Here is a 21533-nt window from a genome sequence, read left to right on the forward strand (position 1 = left end):
TTGTGTTATCGATAAACCAATCTGGTAAACTAGGAATTACGATCCGAAAAATATGGAATTGAGGTCACCGAGCAGGAAGTACTTTATGTAAGCGTGGTACAGTTGTAATGACAAATGTATGATATTTACGACTCGGAAACACACTGCTAAGTCATGACAAGCAGCAATTAATTTATTTTAATTATTACAAGTAATAGCGGGCATGATCTACCCACGAATGCCCATGTTGATAGCGGGATTGATCTGTTCTCAATAGGGAATCGCCAATACTTCATGGGTTTGTACAACTTTCCTCTGTTACTTTGCTATGTGGGGTAGTTGTGATGCATGTCTATTTAAGTCTAGCAATGAAATAAGACCGTGTATAAGTCATGAAAGTCAAAAGAGTGCTACTCCTGTCGAGGGTGTTTGTGCGAACCGTATTGCCTGATAAAGTTTGTTTGTTTGTTGTTTAACGCCACACTTGGCAATATTCCAGCTATATGACAGCGGTCTGTAAATAATCAAGTCTGGATAAGACAATCCTGTGATTGACATCATGAGAATCGATCCACGCAATTGGGATACAATGACATGCATCAACCAAGTCAGTGAGCCTGACCACCCGATCCTGTTAGTCGCCTCTTACGACAAGCATAGTCCCCTCTTATGACAATCATAGTCGTCTTTTACGTCTGAAAACCTATTGATGTTGAAGTCATGTGTAGAGTAGATGTCCACTTGGCTGTAGCACATGTTGCACAAGAAATGTGCGTTTGTGTGATGTAATCTGAGCGCTTATTGGTCAGAGCTCTCTCTGGTTTTCTCCTTGATGGACCCAGACTGTGGTTTATCGGTTGTTTCAATCGAGCGACTACACTCAGGTCGGATGGGTCCAGGGCCCCGTTCCACAAAGCAATCTTAGCGCTAAGTCTTCATAAGTCTGTGTTAAAGTATGGGAGTTACGATCATCTTAGCGCTACGATCGCTTTGTGGAACGGGGCCCTGAGTTGGACCTGTTACCCACAGGACTGCTCGGACTCGTGGTTAGTCACGTGATATATTTTTTAATGACAAAAACAATAAAACTCCATGGTTACACTACAAATCCCTAATGTTCTCAATTCTTGCTGAGAATGCACACATTCCTTCTGACTTTTATAGGATTGAGTGAAGATTAAACTTCAGTGAACATCGGTGTATTCATGATCAGAACCTGTTGTACATGTATGTGTATCTAAATAGTTTTTGCCATGGCTGCGGTAAAACAATTTCCATTTTAGACATTTTGTACCCAACTCTTGAGACCTAAAGTGGGTACGTTGTTAGCGTAGGGTAATATAGTGTCGGGTACCCAGGTAGTGAATTTTGACTTGTCCCAGCCCTACTGCAAATCAGCCTCATGTGTTCTAGGATGATGGAGGATTGTAGTGTCTACAAACCTGTGAAGTATTGGGGATGCATATGTTGATACATGGCTAGTGTTTCTGACTGTGATGTAACCTCACTCACTCACTCACTCACTCTGTAGAGGACTACAACTGTGGGGAGAACAACCCCTGTGAACACCAGTGTGATGAAGATGCTAGTGGTGTCATGTGCAGCTGCATGGATGGCTACCAGCTGAATGACGACCAGACCACATGCTCAGGTGAGTCCCAGAGTGCATGGCTTCCTGTGTGAGAAACACCCACATTATTCCCTACTTGTCAGAGCTGTATCATGGCATCCAATTCATGACAAGCATTAATGTTAATGTTTAGAATCTATGAATACACAATGCCATTTACAAAGTGGTCAAAGGTAACAAATGTTATATTTGGGATAACACTTTCTTAATAAAGTATAGATTTGAGTACTTTTGGGGGGTTGAGTCCCATAGAGGATCCGAGTCTAGAATCTATATTACTTGTCAGTCACTTCAGTGCCATTATCAAACAGCCAGATGGTAATCCCCATATGAGCTTGCTTCGTTAATTCTTATTTACATTGTCTTAATTACCTTTGCTGTCAGCCATCCTAAAGAGCTATGTCAATGTATATTTATAGGAATGTTTAATTAAATTATTCAATCCTGGTCATGTGACTGTGACTTAGGGTCCAGAGTCAGTAAGGAACACAGGGAGACACAGAGAGACATAGAGAGACGCAGAGAGACGGAAAGTTTGGATCTCATTTCTAGCCTAGCTAGGGTTAGGCTGGGGCGAGACCTTAGTCCCTGGCTCTCTGTGATAACAGAACTCAAAGCGTATATTTATAAGTCGAAACTGTAAGATAGTTATAACACATGCATCATGTTTACATTAAACAACTGTCATAAAATCTGGTAATAAATCATGGTCATCTTTGAAATTGTATAGGTATCAAATCTAAGTTGTGAACCTCCAAATTGAAAACACAGTGATATATGTTCTCATGCACTCATTGTTTTTGGAATAAAACTTAAACAAGGATGTATTCATGTATCCTGCAGATATTGATGAATGTGCCCTCGGCTATGCGAGATGTGGTCGACATGAGGAATGCATCAATGTGATGGGGCGCTACACGTGCTCCCCCTCCACGTGTCCCCCGGGCTACACCAAGAACCCCACTACTGGTGTCTGTGAACAGAAGATGGAGTGTGCCCCTGGCTACGGTTTCAACAGCATCTCTGCAAGATGCGAAGGTGAGTGTCTTACCTACTGTTGTACAAACTTTGTTTCTTACTATTTGAAACCAGGGTTATGATGTTCTGCACAGATGGCACCCATCGTCTAAGGTGTCACAATGGTTCAGCAGAGTTGCATCCCTTAGGTGTGTCAGAAACCCAAGGTCGTGTGGGTTCGAATCCATTCACCGTGGTTATGTTTCTAGGTTTGTCAGCTTGTGGGTTTCATCAGAGTGTCAATATCTAAGCGTGCATCACTACAGGATTTCTTATGTCATTTCATATTTTTCAGGGCTGCCTCTTGCCCATTTGAATAGTATTGTGTTTCAGGGACAGTCCTTGACATGTTAGGTCAATAAGGTATCAGGGACAGTCCTTGACGTGTTAGGTCCATAAGGTTTCAGGGACTGTCCTTGACGTGTTTAAGGTCCATAAGGTTTCAGGGACTGTCCTTGACATTATAGGTCCATAAGGTTTCAGGGACTGTCCTTGACATGTTAGGTCCATAAGGTGTCAGGGACTGTCCTTGACATGTGAGGTCCATAAGGTTTCAGGGACAGCCCTTGACATGTGAGGTCCATAAGGTTTCAGGGACTGTCCTTGACATGTTAGGTCCATAAGGTGTCAGGGACTGTCCTTGACATGTGAGGTCCATAAGGTTTCAGGGACAGCCCTTGGCATGTGAGGTCCATAAGGTTTCAGGGACTGTTCTTGACATTATAGGTCCTTAAAAGTACAGGGACAGTCCTTGACATGTTAGGTCCATGATATTTCAGGGACAGTCCTTGTCCATAATGTTTCAGCGACATTCCTTAACATGTTAGGACCATAAGGTTTAATTCAGGGACTGTCCTTGACATTACAGGTCCATGAGGTTTTAGGGACAGTCTCTGACATTATAGGTCCAAGAGATTTTAGGGACAGTCTTTGGCCTATAAATGTTCATGGATAGTCCTTGACAAGTTTGGTTGCAAGGATGGTAGGCAGTAATTTGGTTGCATATCATGGTTTAAATACATGTACCATGACATAGCAAATCTATACTTTCGTGTCAATACACCCCTCCTTATGAATATGTAGCTACACTGCAAGTATGACAGTGATTATGTATTGCTGTTTCAAGACATTGACGAGTGTACAATCTACCAGCACTCTTGTTACGGAGACAACCAGATCTGTGTGAACCTGAACGGGTCGTACAAGTGCGACTGTGTGGAGGGCTACCACTACAACATCACCCAGGGAGAGTGCCTCGGTACTGTGGACTGGCATGGCTCTGTGGCTCCCTGCCCCCTGCCCCCTGCCCCCTGGTGTCAATGTAGCATGGCATGGCGGAGAAAAGTCCTGGTCAGTTCGGGACAGTTAGGTTGCTATACAGACTTCTCGAATTTGGAAAAGGTGGAATTCTTTCAGCTAACATTATCAGCATAACCGCTCTCTGAATGTAGGGAAAAATGCACGAAAACAATGAAAGTTCAATTTTCAGATTTTTTATTCATGTAACCATTGACAAACATCTGGCCTTGCTAATATTTGTGCCACCTGTTTATGATCCTTGCTGTGTGTCTCAGTACCAGTACCTCCATGCCTGTCTGACAGGTATGATGAAGAGACTAATTTCCTGAAACAGTGTTTTTACATAGGAAAGCCTAAGAGGGTTTGTCAGTGGGTTTAATGTACTGACCATGTTAGCTGCATGTTGTTTACTGTGTGGTTTACTGCTAACACAGTCAAGCTTCTTCCCAGCGTGTGACACCTTCGTTACACTCATGGGCGGATACAGAGGGGGGGTGCGGGGGTGCGCACCCCCCCTTTTTATTTCGAAAAAAATTGATATTTCTGTATAAATTACCACAACAAATAGATCTTAATTGTGCACCCCCTCTTTTCAAAAAAGCTGTATCCGCCCATGACACTCTCGGTAACATCGCTGCCACCAGTGTGGGTGCGGCCATTACAAGAACCTTGAAATTTGACCTCTAACCCCAAATGTAGTAACGTTCATACTATTCTTTATGTCTTTGGGAATGCCATCATAGTGAATTTTGAAAAGGTTTAATACTGACCATGATTTCAGGATGAATTTACTTTGTTGTTTGTATGATCAGATTGGTTCCAGATTGCAGACTAACTAGATGGAAAATCAATCAACTTCTCCCTTACATTCATACCATATCAATAACATGATAGTTTTAATGAAATAGAAATTCAAATCGACAAACAAAGAAAGCAATTTAGCATGGGTAAGTGTATTAGGTGTCACGGCAGTCGTCATTTGTTTGTAAACATAACGGTCATTCGGTTGCAAGTTCAACTCCAAGCATGGTTGGGTGACCTATCACAGTGGGGAGTTTTGACTGGTGGCAGTGATAGAATAGAGAGCTCCACGAACGGGCTATCGCTGCGAGGAGCTTGCTAACACAGTGTGTGTGATTTCATATATTGTGTAAGATGCTTGACGTGTGTGTGCTCTGCTACAGTGCATCAGCAACATATTCTTTAACTTTTGTTTGATTACCCCGGTACTCGCTTTACGGAAATGCCGACCCATCCGAAAAAAATCGAGGTCTTTTTTAGAACCTGACCTGACAATCATGCTTATGAATAAACAATCGCAAATTGCTTCCATGCCTTACTCATCTTCCTGAGGCAAGGGTGTTAACTGACTACAATGGAACAGTTCCCACCCTTGTCAAACTACACTGGAATTTCATGGCTCAATCGTAGCACAACCAGTGGATATTGCGAGTTATGTACCTTCTTTGTCCCTTCTATTGACCGATCAGATTCCAGTTTTCATATCACTTGCATTTGCTTCAAACAAAAAGGACGGGGCACAGTCAAGATGATCTGATCGATAATCAAGATCTGTATTGTAATAAAACGGGTCTTATCTTGCGAAATGCTGCAGAGCATTTGAGCACCTTGTTTGAAAACATGAAAAGATTTGGAAAATATGTAAAAAGCTAGTTTTTGTCTAGTTTATTGTGTGATATTGATTAGACAATGCATAAACTTGTTAGTCAAGCCAAAATGTAACTCTAGAATTCCAGCCTAGTTCGGCAAGGGTGGAAACTGGACTTTTACAGTCAGTTAACATCATTTCCTCATGAAGATGTTCCCTTTGGAGACAAGTGGAACATGCTCATTAACCTGTACTTGTATACTGTTCACAGCCTCACCGGTACTCCAGGCAGTGTGTAGCTTTGTCCTCAGGTGAAGGCTCTGACAATTTTTACATTCCTCTCACATTTTAAAAATATGCTGAAAGGAAGATCGAGAATTTGAAAGTTTATCATCCTATGGACCATATATTCTTACAAGAACACAGCAATATTTGAAGACCACTGACTGTCTGTTTTGAAAAACTATTGTGACTCTGATAAATAAACTTTCTGTTGAACAGGATGTACATGATTTCATCTGCAAATGGTAGTATTCATTGTGTCATGGTTGCAATGCTGTTATATAGAGAATCGCATCCAAGTGTCTTTTGATATCAAATATATCAACATGAGTTGATAAAAGTGGAAAAAATCCTTGGCAAGCCTCGGAGTTTTCCCACTTTTATCAACTCGTGTTGATATATTTGATATCCAAAGACACTTGGGTGAGATTCTCTATTTGTTTGTGTACATCACCTGTCATGGCTTCCATACATCATCTACCATGATTTCCATCTTTTTATCAGGCATCTCCTGTTTTGTGTAATCATATGCCATGACTTCCATTGTCACATGACATCTTTTGTTTTGTGTACACCATCTGCCATGGCCTCCAATGAGCTGCGGGGGCACGGGTGGCCCAGTCATGTAAGGCGCTACAATTCACTGTGCAGAGTTGTTTCCCTTGGCTACGCCAGAAATCTATGATTGTGGGTTCGAATCCCGGTTTGCCCCGATTATGTTTCTAGTCATGGCTCAATCGTTGCACAACCAGTGGATATTACGAGTTACGTACCTTCTTTGTCTCTTCTATTGACCGATCAGATTCCAGTTTTCATATCACTTGCATTTGCTTCAAACAAAAAGGACGGGGCACAGTCGAGATGATCTGATCGATAATCAAGATCTGTATTGTCAGCACCATACCTGTGCTCGTGGGTTTCACCGAAGTGGTAACCGTCTGAGACCAGCATCATTTCGGGCTTTTCTCCCACATTAAGCGGCACGCTTAAACCCAAATCACTCACACTCCAGTGAGCTGAACTGTCTCGTGCATCAAGTCAAAAAAGAATGTAGTTGTTGTAACCAAGCTTATCCAGTTTGTATTGATGACTTGAGTGTTGGATTCCCCCTTGACCAGTTGGTCCGATGTGCTTCAGTGTTACTTTGTGCCGACCATCAGCATGTTCAGAAGTAAAGTATTTCTATCTGTCTTGTGTGTCTTGTATGTTGTATCCCCATGGGGATTCCAGGTGAAAATTGGTTGCAGCAACCTATGCTGGTCGTAAGAGGTGACACAGTGGAATGAACAGTTGACTTGATTGTCATTGTACTCCCATGGCGTTTTATGTTGCTCATAATATCAGCCACTGGATTATCTGTTCCAGACGTGATTACTCACAGGCTTGATTATTTACATAGCTGGAATACTGCTGAGTATAGCTTTACGCAAACATGCAAAACAAACAAACAGTGCTGTTGCGTTGTTATTTGTAAGGGAGGAAAAACATATATGTGTTGCTTTGATAAATTCGTTAGTGTTTACCATGTATAAAACATTCTACTAGAGTTTATGAGTTTTGTCACACAGGTTTTGTTCATTTTTTAATTCCTTTCCCTTTTATTTCGCTTTTGAGTACTTAAACAATATGTTTACAAATTATAGTCCACATACAATCTTAAATAAGTTATAGAATTGTACACTTGATGTGTTTGGTTTGTACATGCCTGACGCCTTGTGTTGCAGACATCAATGAGTGTGCGACAGGGGCCTACCACTGTCAGTCAGGGGAGAGGTGTGAGAACAAGGTGGGGTCCTACATGTGTCGCAGAATCTACTCCTGTGGAACAGGCTACACCCTCGACACAGAGAGCCAGAGATGTGTGGGTAGGTACCTGTGATACACTCAGACACAGAGAGCCAGAGATGTGTGGGTAGGTACCTGTGATAGACTCAGACACAGAGAGCAAGAGATGTGTGGATAGGTACCTGTGATACACTCTCGACACAGAGAGCCAGAGATGTGTGGGTAGGTACCTGTGATACACTCAGACACAGAGAGCCAGAGATGTGTGGGTAGGTACCTGTGGAACAGGCTACACTCTTGACACAGAGAGCCAGAGATGTGTGGGTAGGTACCTGTGATACACTCAGACACAGAGAGCCAGAGATGTGTTGGTAGGTACCTGTGGAACAGGCTACACTCTTGACACAGAGAGCCAGAGATGTGTGGGAGTGATACACTCAGACACAGAGAGCCAGAGATGTGTGGGTAGGTACCTGTGATACACTCAGACACAGAGAGCCAGAGATGTGTGGGTAGGTACCTGTGATACACTCAGACACAGAGAGCCAGAGATGTGTGGGTAGGTACCTGTGATACACTCAGACACAGAGAGCCAGAGATGTGTGGGTAGGTACCTGTGATACACTCAGACACAGAGAGCCAGAGATGTGTGGGTAGGTACCTGTGATACACTCAGACGCAGAGAGCCAGAGATGTGTGGGTAGGTACCTGTGATACACTCAGACACAGAGAGCCAGAAATGTGTGGGTAGGTACCTGTGATACACTCAGACGCAGAGAGCCAGAGATGTGTGGGTAGGTACCTGTGATACACTCAGACACAGAGAGCCAGAAATGTGTGGGTAGGTACCTGTGATACACTCAGACACAGAGAGCCAGAGATGTGTGGGTAGGTACCTGTGATACACTCAGACACAGAGAGCCAGAGATGTGTGGGTAGGTACCTGTGTGGTAGTGATACACTCAGACACAGAGAGCCAGAGATGTGTGGGTAGGTACCTGTGATACACTCAGACACAGAGAGCCAGAAATGTGTGGGTAGGTACCTGTGATACACTCAGACACAGAGAGCCAGAGATGTGTGGGTAGGTACCTGTGATACACTCAGACACAGAGAGCCAGAAATGTGTGGGTAGGTACCTGTGATACACTCAGACACAGAGAGCCAGAGATGTGTGGGTAGGTACCTGTGATACACTCAGACACAGAGAGCCAGAGATGTGTGGGTAGGTACCTGTGATACACTCAGACACAGAGAGACAGAGATGTGTGGGTAGGTACCTGTGATACACTCAGACGCAGAGAGCCAGAGATGTGTGGGTAGGTACCTGTGATACACTCAGACACAGAGAGCCAGAAATGTGTGGGTAGGTACCTGTGATACACTTAGACGCAGAGAGCCAGAGATGTGTGGGTAGGTACTTGTGATACACTCAGACACAGAGAGAGAGAGATGTGTGGGTAGGTACCTGTGATACACTCAGACACAGAGAGCCAGAGATGTGTGGGTAGGTACCTGTGATACACTCAGACACAGAGAGCCAGAGATGTGTTGGTAGGTACCTGTGATACACTCAGACACAGAGAGCCAGAGATGTGTGGGTAGGTACCTGTGATACACTCAGACACAGAGAGCCAGAGATGTGTGGGTAGGTACCTGTGATACACTCAGACACAGAGAGCCAGAGATGTGGGTAGGTACCTGTGATACACTCAGACACAGAGAGCAAGAGATGTGTGGGTAGGTACCTGTGTGGTAGTGATACACTCAGACACAGAGCCAAAGCTGTGTTGACAGTTACTGTGTTGATAAGCTTTGAGATGAGTTGTTAGCTTCTGCCTTTGATCACGATAGACTTACAGATGCGTCAATAGGTACCTCTGTGAAATGTGACACAAATATGGATAGTGAGAACCTCACCATTTCTTTGGAACCTTACAAGTATGTGAGTGCCTCATTGTGTCATTCCAGACACTGACGAGTGCACCCTGAAAATTGACAACTGTGGGGGCGGCTATGAATGTCAGAACACCAACGGTTCCTTCCGGTGTGTGCCCAAGACGTGCCCCGAGGGGTCCCGCTTCAATCCTGCTCGGGGAGCATGTGAGAGGATCTCGTGTCGGAGGGGCTTTAGGCCAGGGCCTAATGGCAACTGTGTCGGTAAGTCAGGTCATTATTCATGATGTGGCCAGGACACTGCATGAAATAATCTCCTCATGTCATGAGTTGGGACACATTCAAAGAATTTGTAAAGTATTGAATATTTAAGGAAAATGCAAATATGCCTCACTTGATACAATTATGAACACAAATTCAAAGAAGTAACGATATTCCATAGCCTGATCTACAAAGCAATAGCATGACAATAAATCTATGTTAATATAGATACAATAGAGCTAAAGCGTTTTGTGTTTTACCACATTCTATATCATGACAAACAACTGGTTTGAAATGTTTATCAAAGCTGAGAGATCAATCACAGTTTTTCCACTCTTGCATTGGCAGTCATTAACAGTTCATGATCTACCAGAACACTTAATTAATATGTCAGCAGACCGATTCTGTCTCGGTTTTCGTAAATCATGTCATCAGATATAGCATGTTTGTCAATGGCGACTAGCAGTATAGAGCTGTTTTTAGATAAGATAATGGGAAAGTATTTATCCTGAGGGAAATTTGTTTTCTATATATGCTCAGCAGCAAGCAACATGTATACAAACTTTAAACATACATGATATCCTGTGAGAAATGTCATCAGTGCTGGATTTGTGTTAGATGTTCACACTGAAATATTGGTTGAGAAGCTTGATACTTCCTGGGAAAAGGCACTAGTCAGTGATAGAAGCTAACACTTTTCGTCCACTAGTCCTTATAATGATAACATGTAGCAAAACCCTTAAAGATGGCAATATTCTACTAGTCCTTATGATACCTTAACTGTTGGCCAGTTTGGCAAGGACTATAGGACTTTTGCCAGCTTCTAAAGCTGCTGGGGGCACGGGTGGACCAGTCGTCTAAGGCGCCGCGATTCGCTGTGCAGAGTTGCGTCCCTTGGGCACGCCAGAAACCTATGATTGTGGGTTCGAATCCCGGTTCGCCCCGATTATGTTTCTAGGTTTGTCAGCACCATACCCGTGCTCGTGGGTTTCACCGAAGTGGTAAACGTCTGAGACCTGCATCACTTCGGGCTTTCCTCCCACATTAAGCTGACACGCCGTGATATAACTGTAATACTGTTAAAAGCGGCGTTAAACCCAACTCACTCACTCACTCACTCTAAAGCTGCTAGTGGATCCTGTTCTTGTTTATGGTTTCACAGCCCAGAAGGTAGATGTTCATATGCAGGAAGTATGACATGACTAAGAGAGAGAATATATGGATGTCATCTTCTTGATTATGAGGAACACAACGTTTCGGCGTTCATGCTTACTCCTTCATCTTGTGAATGAATGCTAGGATGCGAACATATATATGTACCTGTTAGGGCTGGGATGGGTAACTCAGGTACTCGGGTCGGGTGGGTACTGAGTAGGACCCGGGTACCTACAGGACTACCCAGACCCGTGGTTAGTCACGTGATATATTGTTCTATGACAAAAGGTATCTAAAATTCTATGTTTAAACTACAAGTCACTAATGTTCGCAGTTCTTCCTGACTACTACGCCCATTCCTTCTGACCTTTATATGTTTGAATAAAGATAAAACTTCAGTCAACTTCAGTGTATACACGAGATTGTTTTATACATGTATCTAAACACATTTTACCAGAGCTATGGTCAAACTTTTCCCAATCGGACAGTTTGTACCTACCTTTTGAGACCTACAGCAGGTACCCGGGTAGGGTCGGGTAATATTGGGGTGGGTACCCAGGTAGTAAATTTGGACTCGTCCCAGCCCTAGAGAAGTTGACATCCATAAATTCTCTCTCGAATGTGTATCACTTCTAAATGCCATTCAAGACTTCAAGACCCTGACTATTCATGTTGTGTGTGCAGACGTCAACGAGTGCAGGGAATACTCCAACATCTGTGGAAACTTCCAGCAGTGCATGAACACTGTCGGTTCCTATACCTGTCGGAGCACTCTCAACTGCCCTCCTGGGTTTGAACCTGCTGATGGTGGCCGATGTGTAGGTGGGTACCCGGTAGTTTCAGTATAAAGGGAAACAGAATGTCATGGTGAGCATGTAATCTGTTGTGTGAGACAAGTGGACATACTAAGTTATCAATCTCATTAAAATCAGACCTCAGTTCTCGCTACCGCTAAACAAAGATCTGAGGACATACCATTAGGGGTCACGTCAGAATGACCTTTCATTCGACCAATCAGACCATCGCTTACCAGTTGGAATGTGATTTCCAATCATGCAACCTCAAAAACTTTAATTCCGAACAATAGTTATGGGTTTAACGGCTGAATCCATACAATCTAGACCATCTAGATTCAGGTTTTAAATCTGTAATCGAGAATTTGTCAAAATATGTTTGAAGCGTAGTCACCAATTTGAAATTCGTGCCGTAAAGCATGAGAAAGCTGCCTTCTGATTGGTCATTCCATTGGTCGGTCAAAGTTCGCGCAAGGTCGGTCTGACATGACCCGAAATGGGATGTCCTCAGATCTTTGTTTAGTGGTAGTGAGAACTAAGATCGGAATTTAATGAGATTGACTAAGTTATTGGCAGGTTCCATGCTGAGTGAGGTGTTAAACAAACTAACAACTTATGTTGCAATGATGGAGTTTCTGTTGATAGACCACTTCTTGAAGAACCAGGATGCAATAATCGCTCCATCTGCTTCATCTAATATTGCCAGACACAGAAAATATCAATTATGTGCAATATTATTGTTTTTGTAAAGAGTATATGGGTATTGTCAGTCATTGAAGATAGAAAATGTAGAAATATCCAGTTTCTTGTATCCTATCTATCGGATGTTCTGAATGAATGATTGATTTCCAGTCAATATGTCACATGCCATTGTCTATTTCGAATTATGTATGATAAAGGTCAGGAAAATTTAATTACTTGTTTCACCCAAATACCACAAGGCAGCAGGGAAACAAATACAACTAAAGATCACTTCTGAAAATACAAAATTTAATGACTGAATGCATTAGTACATTGTGTCTATCAACATATGTACTTGTGTATAACTACACACCAATCTTTTGGGCTTCATTTCTTTGGGGAAAATGCAATCATTTTGTTTTATTTCGTGATATGATACGTGGAATATGATTTGTCAGTGGGAGGGACAGAGAAGGGACATAACTCGTAATAGCCACTGGTGGAGCCATGACTGAGTTCAGAAATACCAGCCTAGTTCGGCAAGGGTGGAAACTGGACTTTTACAGTCAGTTAACGCCCTTGCCTCAGGAAGATGCTACGGAGCAGGCTGATGAGAACAAACATATTCAATAAAAATTAGATAAAAGGTGACCAGACAGGTTACAGAATTTCAGTATTTTGGGGCTAAAAAGTGAGAGTCGTGGATGTGTAAAACAAGTAATTAAATTTGTTTGGCCTAAAGAAGGAAAATGTCAGAAAATGACCAAGAAGTATTTTGTTTGAACCACTGTGTTCTTCTGTTGGCAGACATTGATGAGTGCGATAAAGGAAGTGACCGGTGTGGGTCGGATCAACAGTGTGTCAACAGACAGGGCAGTTACTTCTGTCAGTGCCCCCGCGGATACCGCACCAGTGCCGGCGGCAGGTGCACCGGTCAGTGTAACATCCAGACACCGCCAACCCAATCAGTCCAATCGTTCCCACCCTCATTTAAAGTTCACCCTCATGTGAATCTCACCCTCATGTGGAATCTCACCCTCATGTGAATCTCACCCTCATGTGGATCTCACCCTCGTGTAAATCTCACCCTCCTGTGGAATCTCACCCTCATTTGGATCTCACCCTCCTGTAAATCTCACCCTCATGTGGAATCTCACCCTCATGTGGAATCTCACCCTCATGTGAATCTCACCCTCATATGAATCTCACCCTCATGTGGAATCCCACCCTCATGTAAATCTCACCCTCATGTGGAATCTCACCCTCATGTCTTTTCATATCGAACACAAATTGATAAAAGCTCCTAAGGCTTGCTGAGGATTTGTACACTTCTATCGACAAGTTTTGTTATACATGTATTCTATAATATTATCCGCAAAGGACATGGACACTTAGCTTTGATCAGAGCCTAGTCACATGATGCTATAGCTGTTGATTCTTGAGTGTAGTCTCACATTGGTGTTGTCAGATGTGGACGAGTGTGCGTACGGTGCGGCGATCTGCCCCTCCAACTCTCGGTGTGCCAACACACCCGGCAGCTACACCTGCCAGTGCAAGGAGGGTCTACAGGGCGACGGTCAGGGAAGCTGTTCAGGTCAGTGGTCTCTGGTCAGTGGTCAGTGCTATGTGGGCCACTACGTGCTCAGTGGTCCACTATGTGGTCAGTGCTCAGTAGTATATTAATGACCAAATCTGAGCGAGCCTTGTTAGATCCAGATTTGTTCTTGACATCGTAGAGGAAAGGGTTCAAGATGTGCCTTCATTATAATTTTATGATTATGTCCCCTCCCAACTGCCCAAAACTCACCCCAAAATTGGCGTGTTCCCATCCTTTACCAAGCCAAAAAAAGGAGGGGGGGAAGACACATGTTTTTGAGTAAATAGTCCTTGTTTTTTGTCAGCACTGTAGGGGTTCCACATCTACATCTACTACCTGCATCTTGAGGATTTCCTCTCTCCTGACATGGAGTGATATAACTGAAACACTTTTTAATGCTGTATAAACCTAACTCACTCTGCATATGGAAACGGGGTTAAATTTCAGACCATAATGCATTAGGGGCTGGTCATGTGACCCCTTTTGGAAACCACACCATGTGTGATAGATACATCTCTTGGAAATGCATTCAGCAGTATCACTAAATAAATCAAAGCCACTGAAATAATGACTTTTATTAATAGCCTTTTGAAGTTGTTTCGGTGATTATTAACTGTCATCAGTGACAGTGTTGAATGTGATGTTGTTTCAGACATCGATGAGTGTCAGACCCCCAACATCTGCCACCACAGCTGTGTGAACGTCATCGGCTCCTACTTCTGCTCCTGTAATCGTGGCTTCCAGTTGGCCGAGGACAAGAGATTGTGTGAAGGTAGGGCAGTTACCTACAATCTTGGGATAAAATGAACTCCTGGGAGTTTTCCTTTACAATTTTGTAATATGTTTATATTCCAAGATTGTTAAAACAAATATGAAGATTTTTCGCCTCTGTAAATGCCTATGTTGCCGACTTTAGTCATTTGGACCATGGTTAAACTGCCATGGTTACTGCCTTTCTTAGTTAAGCGACAACTCTCTGATAGTGGGTCAGTCTGCCTCTATATATCTGGAGGGGTTGTTTTGACCACCTCCTCACTTTAGGTGTATGTTGAGGATGGGACTCAACCCCAAAAAGCTCCAGAATCTGTATTTTACTGAAAAAGTGTTATCCCAAATTTATATTTGACCACTTTCTTAAAGGCATTGCGTGCTCATATGTTGAGGAGAATAAGTCTTTGAAAGGCATTTAGATGTGATACACATAAGGAAGAGTTTTTATGGATGTCAACTTCTTTATTGTGAGGAACACAACATTTCGGAGTATATACTCTGAAATGTTGTGTTCCTCATAATAAAGAAGTTGACATCCATAAATACTCTTCCTTGTTGAGGAGATTGTTTTCCAGAACTCAACTTTTTTTTCAGGAGAGGGTGGTTGGTTAAAGCATTTGTGTTGATGATCCGGTTCAATTTCCCACATGGGTATATGTGTGAAGCTCTTTGTTGGTATGAACTCCCTTGATATGGCTGAATGATGCTGAAGGTGGCATCAAAACATCCTCCCCCACTTCGAGAACTGCTGGACAGACTGAGTCATAGTTCCGTTGTGGCTGTTCCTGACCTCATGCCCCAGTTTCACTACGACCGCGAATATCCCAAATCACCCCGAATAGGAAATTTTTCATGTTTGTAGATAAATCTCAATCATTTCTTCAAGTTTTTAAATGAATCTTATTTGATTCCCAAATATTTGTACAGTTCGCAGGAGTTTGCAAATCGGCGAGAAAGTTTTTGTTTGTCAAAAACTTTCGTGGAAATGTCCACGAATTGCAATTTCATGGCTTTATCGTAATCCATTTGTAATTAATTCTTATGTCCCGTAACAGCTTCGTAATCAATTCTTTTACATTCTTGGCTATTCTTAGTGATTCGTGGCTCCCAAAATTTCTTGTCCTCATCCCGAAAACATCCTGAATCAGCCACAAATGTCCCAAGTCAACTATGAATCGTGTAAGAATTAAGTAAGAACAACATTTGGCATATTCGTAACTTAGTCGTAAGTGATTCTTACAATTCAGGCATGATCCATACATGAATCTTGTAATTCGTACATGTTTCTTACCATTCCTGGCATTCTTCATATTTTTCAACCCAATTAGCCACAAAAGTTATTACTGGCCAAATCATCACAAATTTCGAAAGTTTCCGATTCGGGGTGATTTGGGATATTCGTGGTCGTAGTGAAAGGGGGGCATAAGGGTTCAGACAGATTCAGAATAACCAATGAGCTATGAGGATTACATACATGTATTAGCTGTCAGGGTGAATGTTTGTTTGTTTGTTGTTTATTGCAACTCTCAGCGATAATCCAGCTATATGACAGTGATCTACATATAATCGAGTCTGGACCAGAGAATTCAGTGATTGATATCATGAGCACCTATCCACACTCTTGCGACAAGCATGGATTGCTGAAGACCTATTCCAACACAGATCTTCTCTGGTCTTAATGGTGAAAGAGCCACAAGGATATACAGATTATCTGTCACTGATGAATGAGCTGTGAAGATATACAGATTTTCTGTCAGTGGAGAAAGAGCTGCGAAGATATACAGATTTTCTGTCACTGATGAATGAGCTGTGAAGATATACAGATTTTCTGTCAATGGAGAAAGAGCTGTGAAGATATACAGATTTTCTGTCACTGATGAATGAGCTGTGAAGATATACAGATTTTCTGTCAATGGAGAAAGAGCTGCGAAGATATACAGATTTTCTGTCACTGATGAATGAGCTGTGAAGATATACAGATTTTCTGTCAATGGAGAAAGAGCTGTGAAGATATACAGATTTTCTGTCTCTGATGAATGAGCTGTGAAGATATACAGATTTTCTGTCACTGATGAATGAGCTGTGAAGATATACAGACTTTCTGTCAATGGAGAAAGAGCTGTGAAGATATACAGATTTTCTGTCAATGGAGAAAGAGCTGTGAAGATATACAGATTTTCTGTCAATGGAGAAAGAGCTGTGAAGATATACAGATTTTCTGTCAATGGAGAAAGAGCTGCGAAGATATACAGATTTTCTGTCAATGATGAATGAACTATGAGGACATACAGATTTCATGAGCAACACATAATCCATAATTCAGAATGTCTCTATTTCATATACCATTTTAAGGAAGAAATTGAAATCAAACGGATGAGACAGAGAAACTGTGGAACACTTTGACACCATATTACTCTAACTGACCAATCAATATTTAGAATTACTAAAAGCACATCTGTGCATGCAAAGTTATTATTCAAATTTCTACAATTATGGGATATGTGTCATAATACAGTCTGGCTATAGCTGATGGGATACATGCTAACCAAAAATATGATTCGAAAACAGGCACTGACGATATACACGTCGAAGAAAAAGGAATTTGATCTCCCAACTATGTTCAAGGCATCTTCACACTGGTGTTTAAGATTTATGAACAGGAGACATCTTACACTTAGGCAGAAAACTCACATCTTACAGAAACTGCCTGACCAGGTGAACACTCATCTTCTCGAGGCAAGTGAGTTAACTGACTATAAAAGTCCAGTTTCCACCCTTGCCGAACTAGGCTGGAATTATGGAGTTACATTTTGGCTGGACTAATGCATGGGTCTATGCATAGTCCAATCAAAATCGCGCACCGAAATCGAAATCCGGTTCGTAAAGTGTCATGCATAGTTTGGTCAACTGCAGGATTTGCAAAACATGTGCACCGCTTACTCGTTGTCAACAAATATATTCTATATCTTTTCATGTTTTTAATCAAGGTGCTCACATGATTTGATGCACTTTGCGATGTAAGACTCGTTTGATCACAATATAGATCTTGATTATCGATCAGATTGTCTTGACTGGGCGCCACCGTTTTGTTTGAAGCAAATGCTAGTGATACGAGAGGTTGAATCTGATTCGTCAATAGGAGAGGCATAGAAAGGACATCACTCGTAATAGTCACTGGTGGCACTACGATGGAGCCCAGGAATTCCAGCCTAGTTCGGCAAGGGTGGCATCTGGACTTTTAAAGTCAGTTAACTCTCTTGCCTCGGGAAGATGGTGAACACCAAGGTGACTTATTTCATGCTTTTGTTATCAAGGAATGTAAGGCCGTGACGTATGAACTTTCTCAAATTGGCAATATGGATGAAACACCATTGAACTTTGATATGCCAGGTTCAAGAACAGTTGATAACAAGGGTGCCAAGACCATATCGGTGAAGATGACGGGAAGCGAAAAACAACATATCACAGTTGTTTTAACCTGTTTGGCTGATGGGACTAAACTAAAGCCTGTGGTTGTGGTTAAAAGGAAGACAATGCCCAAAGACAAGTTTCCATCTGGAGTTGTTGTAGCTGTACACCCCAAGGGATGGATGGACGAAGACTTAGTTAACCGACGGGTGACAGATGTGTGGATGTCAAGGCCAGGTGACATCAGGGGATGCAAGTCATTACTTGTCAGGGACATGTTTAGGGCTCACCTGTGCCAGACTGTAAAGATGAAATTGACAGAAAGCAGGACACACCAGGCAGTCCCCCCAGGCGGCTGTACATCCCTACTCCAGCCACTTGACGTTTGTCTAAGCAAGCCATTCAAGACCCATGTCCGGGAGAAGTGGTGCGAGTGGATGTTAAAATGAGATCACACCTTCACGGAGTCCAACGCAATCAGAAGAGCTCCACTCACGGAAGTCACAAAGCGGGTGGTAGAGTCATTGAATGAGATTCCCACAGACATGGTACAAAAGTCGTTTCCAAAGTGTGGAATTTCCAACGCAATGGACGGTTCCGGAGAAGAAGTTTTGTTTGAGGAGTTCGCCACCCCCGCCCTCATTCCTACAGATGTGGAAGATGTCATGGCTTGTGACGATCTTGATGACTACTATGATGATGCGACTAATGAAGCTTGCGTGGGCAATTCTGGCCTGCAAAAACAGTGACACTGAATTCGATGGATTCACCAGTGATGATGTGTGTGCGTAAAATTCTACACATATGTATTTATGTACAAATGATGATGTATATATGTTTTTATATAGTTTTTATTTGTGCACAAAACAAATAACCAAAAAATACAATGATTTGTATCTAAACTTTTGACTTGTGTTTTCATTTGCCAATACATTTTCTCACTGATTCATAATTCTATATACACTGATTCACAAAATGGTGTCTTGTTGTTGATGGCTACATAACAATCATGATGAGATTAAAACAAGACAACAAAAATGGCTTCCCACATTAGGGGAGTGGATGACTGGTTTGTTAAATCTTTCTTAGAAATTATAATGACTTTTTCAATATAATTACAACGTTTTTCATCTTATATTATTCAATATCTGCAAGTATCGGTACAGTCTTGCAGTCACGGTGTGTCATTGTCTTTCACTTCCTGGTTCGGCTTATCTACAGGTCATATCATGTTCTTTCATATTTCAATGGTCAAGTTAATACCTCGGCTTATCTACGGGGTCGGCTTATCTGCGGTCATGTATGGTACCATTATTGCTGACTAAGGTGAAAACACAATTCACTCTCTCATTCAGTCTTGATCTAAATGTGACATTTACCTTGCAGTCTGAGAGATTGTTTTTCTTCTGTAGACATCAATGAGTGTACTCAGTTTGGGGGTCGTGGCGGTCGTGGAGGTATCCGCGGTGGCGTGTGTGGAGGTCGCTGTATCAATCTCCAGGGGTCGTACCGATGTGAGTGTCCCGAGGGATGGAGGGTCAAAGGTGATGGGAGGTCATGTGAAGGTAAGACTCGCCCAGACAACTGCTGTTTTCAACATACTATTTTGTACAGCGACAGAAGACAGAGTTGAGTCCTGTCTCTTGGGAGAACATTTAAATGCCATAATTAACCATAAAAGGTGGATTTAATTTGAGGCTACTTAGATTGTTGACAAGACTGACATAATGGAGGACTGAGTGTGTACAAAACCTGTGATGTATTGACTATGTAATGTTAGCAAATTGGATTGAAATTTTCATACTGGCGTATTTAATTTCTTTTCTTTCTGCAAAGACCATCCCGGAAGTGTTGTACATGTTATTTTGTGTGTGTACCAGACATCGACGAATGTAAGACTGGTGCTGCTACATGTCGCAATAGAGATGAGTTTTGCGTCAACGTCCGCGGGGGCTTCAAGTGTCCACTGGTGCGATGTCCAGACGGGTTTGTCAAGATTCCATCAGGCGGACGACAAAACAGGTATGTGACACACAGACAGTCAAACCTATAATTCAGGTTTCACTCCATTCACATCTATGTTGATAACCATTCGCATTATATATGGATGATACATAAAGTCACGACTCACGATCTGGATATCATTTAAAATATGATGGATATCATGATACAAGGACACAATCTGTAAACTGCAGGAGGATCAGATATCAACTGTTTTCCCATCGTCAGAAGTTATTGATTTGATTGGCTGATCAATATAAATCTTAGATGAACCAATCAGGATTCCTTTTGTATACAGAGTCATCATGTCACATGACCTGTGAAGATCAGGATAAAGGATAGGCGACTAACAGGATCGGGTGGTCAGACTCGCTGACTTGTTTGATGCATCGTTTCCCAATGGGTGGGATCGATGGTCATGATGTTAATCACTGGATTGTCTGGTCCAGACTTGATTATTTACAGACAACCATCATATAGCTGGAATATTGCTGAGTGAGGCATTAGACAACAAACAAACAAACATCGAGTCAGAAACAAGATTTATTTCAAACTTACCACAAATACTGCATCAAACAAACTAACATCGTCATTACTTCACAGTCAGGTGCACACTATTCCTCTGTCACTTGTTATAAATTGCCTCATTTCATTATCTTACTAAAAATATAGCAGCGTCACACAGCTGCTGCATGTATTCATAGGTGATGAAGGAATGTTTTACAAACCTGTGAAGTACTGGGGATGGAACTTACACAGATGATAATTATGTACATGCTGTTAAATCGATGAACAAATTGGCCACTATAACTTGAATATGCTGGTATGTGCTTGTTTGATAGATGGTGTACTTTTTGTTGTTGATTAATCATTAATCTTTTAAATGTTTGAGTTGTGTTGTTTGTTGTAACTAACTGACAGCTTTAATAGAGGAGATGTTTGGATACGAAGCATCACAGTGAAAATAAGGAGTACTTTAACTGGAGATGTTTGTGAGGTAGCAGGTGTCTTTCTTCGCTGAAAATCACTTTTTAATTTCCAACAATGAGAAGATTGGCAAGACTTGGCAGTACTCCAAGCAAGGTTGATACAGGCCATTCAAACCACACTGCTGGGGATTTTGTATCCATTTAAACCTGGCAGTTACTGGTGTCACAAGGATTAATGAGAGGCATACTGTCTCATAATATAACAGTTTTTCTTTTCTTTTTACTTTTTTTTTTTCGTAATGTATACAAAACCTGTGAAGACCCGGGGTAGAATATATCTTCAGCAACCCATGCTGTAAAAGGCGACTATGCTTGTCGTAAGAGGCAACTAAGGGGATCGGGTGGTCAGTCTCGCTGACTTGGTTGATGCATGTCATCG

General features: G+C 42.1%; 1 protein-coding gene across 4 annotated transcripts in view; it reads left to right on the plus strand.

The window, feature by feature from the left end:
* LOC139446179 (fibulin-1-like) overlaps positions 1-21533 on the plus strand; it is a 53681-nt gene that overhangs the window by 19264 nt on the left and 12884 nt on the right. For 3 of the 4 annotated variants that reach the window (XM_071227486.1, XM_071227483.1, XM_071227484.1), the window contains 11 exons: positions 1511-1630; positions 2453-2647; positions 3753-3884; positions 7541-7681; positions 9573-9761; positions 11598-11735; positions 13196-13321; positions 13857-13982; positions 14638-14757; positions 19577-19729; positions 20045-20186. In XM_071227486.1, coding sequence (XP_071083587.1) covers positions 1511-1630; positions 2453-2647; positions 3753-3884; positions 7541-7681; positions 9573-9761; positions 11598-11735; positions 13196-13321; positions 13857-13982; positions 14638-14757; positions 19577-19729; positions 20045-20186 — 1582 coding nt within the window. The remainder of the gene's footprint in view (positions 1-1510; positions 1631-2452; positions 2648-3752; positions 3885-7540; positions 7682-9572; positions 9762-11597; positions 11736-13195; positions 13322-13856; positions 13983-14637; positions 14758-19576; positions 19730-20044; positions 20187-21533) is intronic. The other variant, XM_071227485.1, reaches the window with a different exon arrangement.

The sequence above is a fragment of the Haliotis cracherodii genome, unplaced genomic scaffold, assembly GCF_022045235.1.
Source record: "Haliotis cracherodii isolate W230 unplaced genomic scaffold, xgHalCrac1.p SCAF_6, whole genome shotgun sequence".
In the NCBI taxonomy this organism is placed as follows: Eukaryota; Metazoa; Mollusca; class Gastropoda; order Lepetellida; family Haliotidae; genus Haliotis; species Haliotis cracherodii.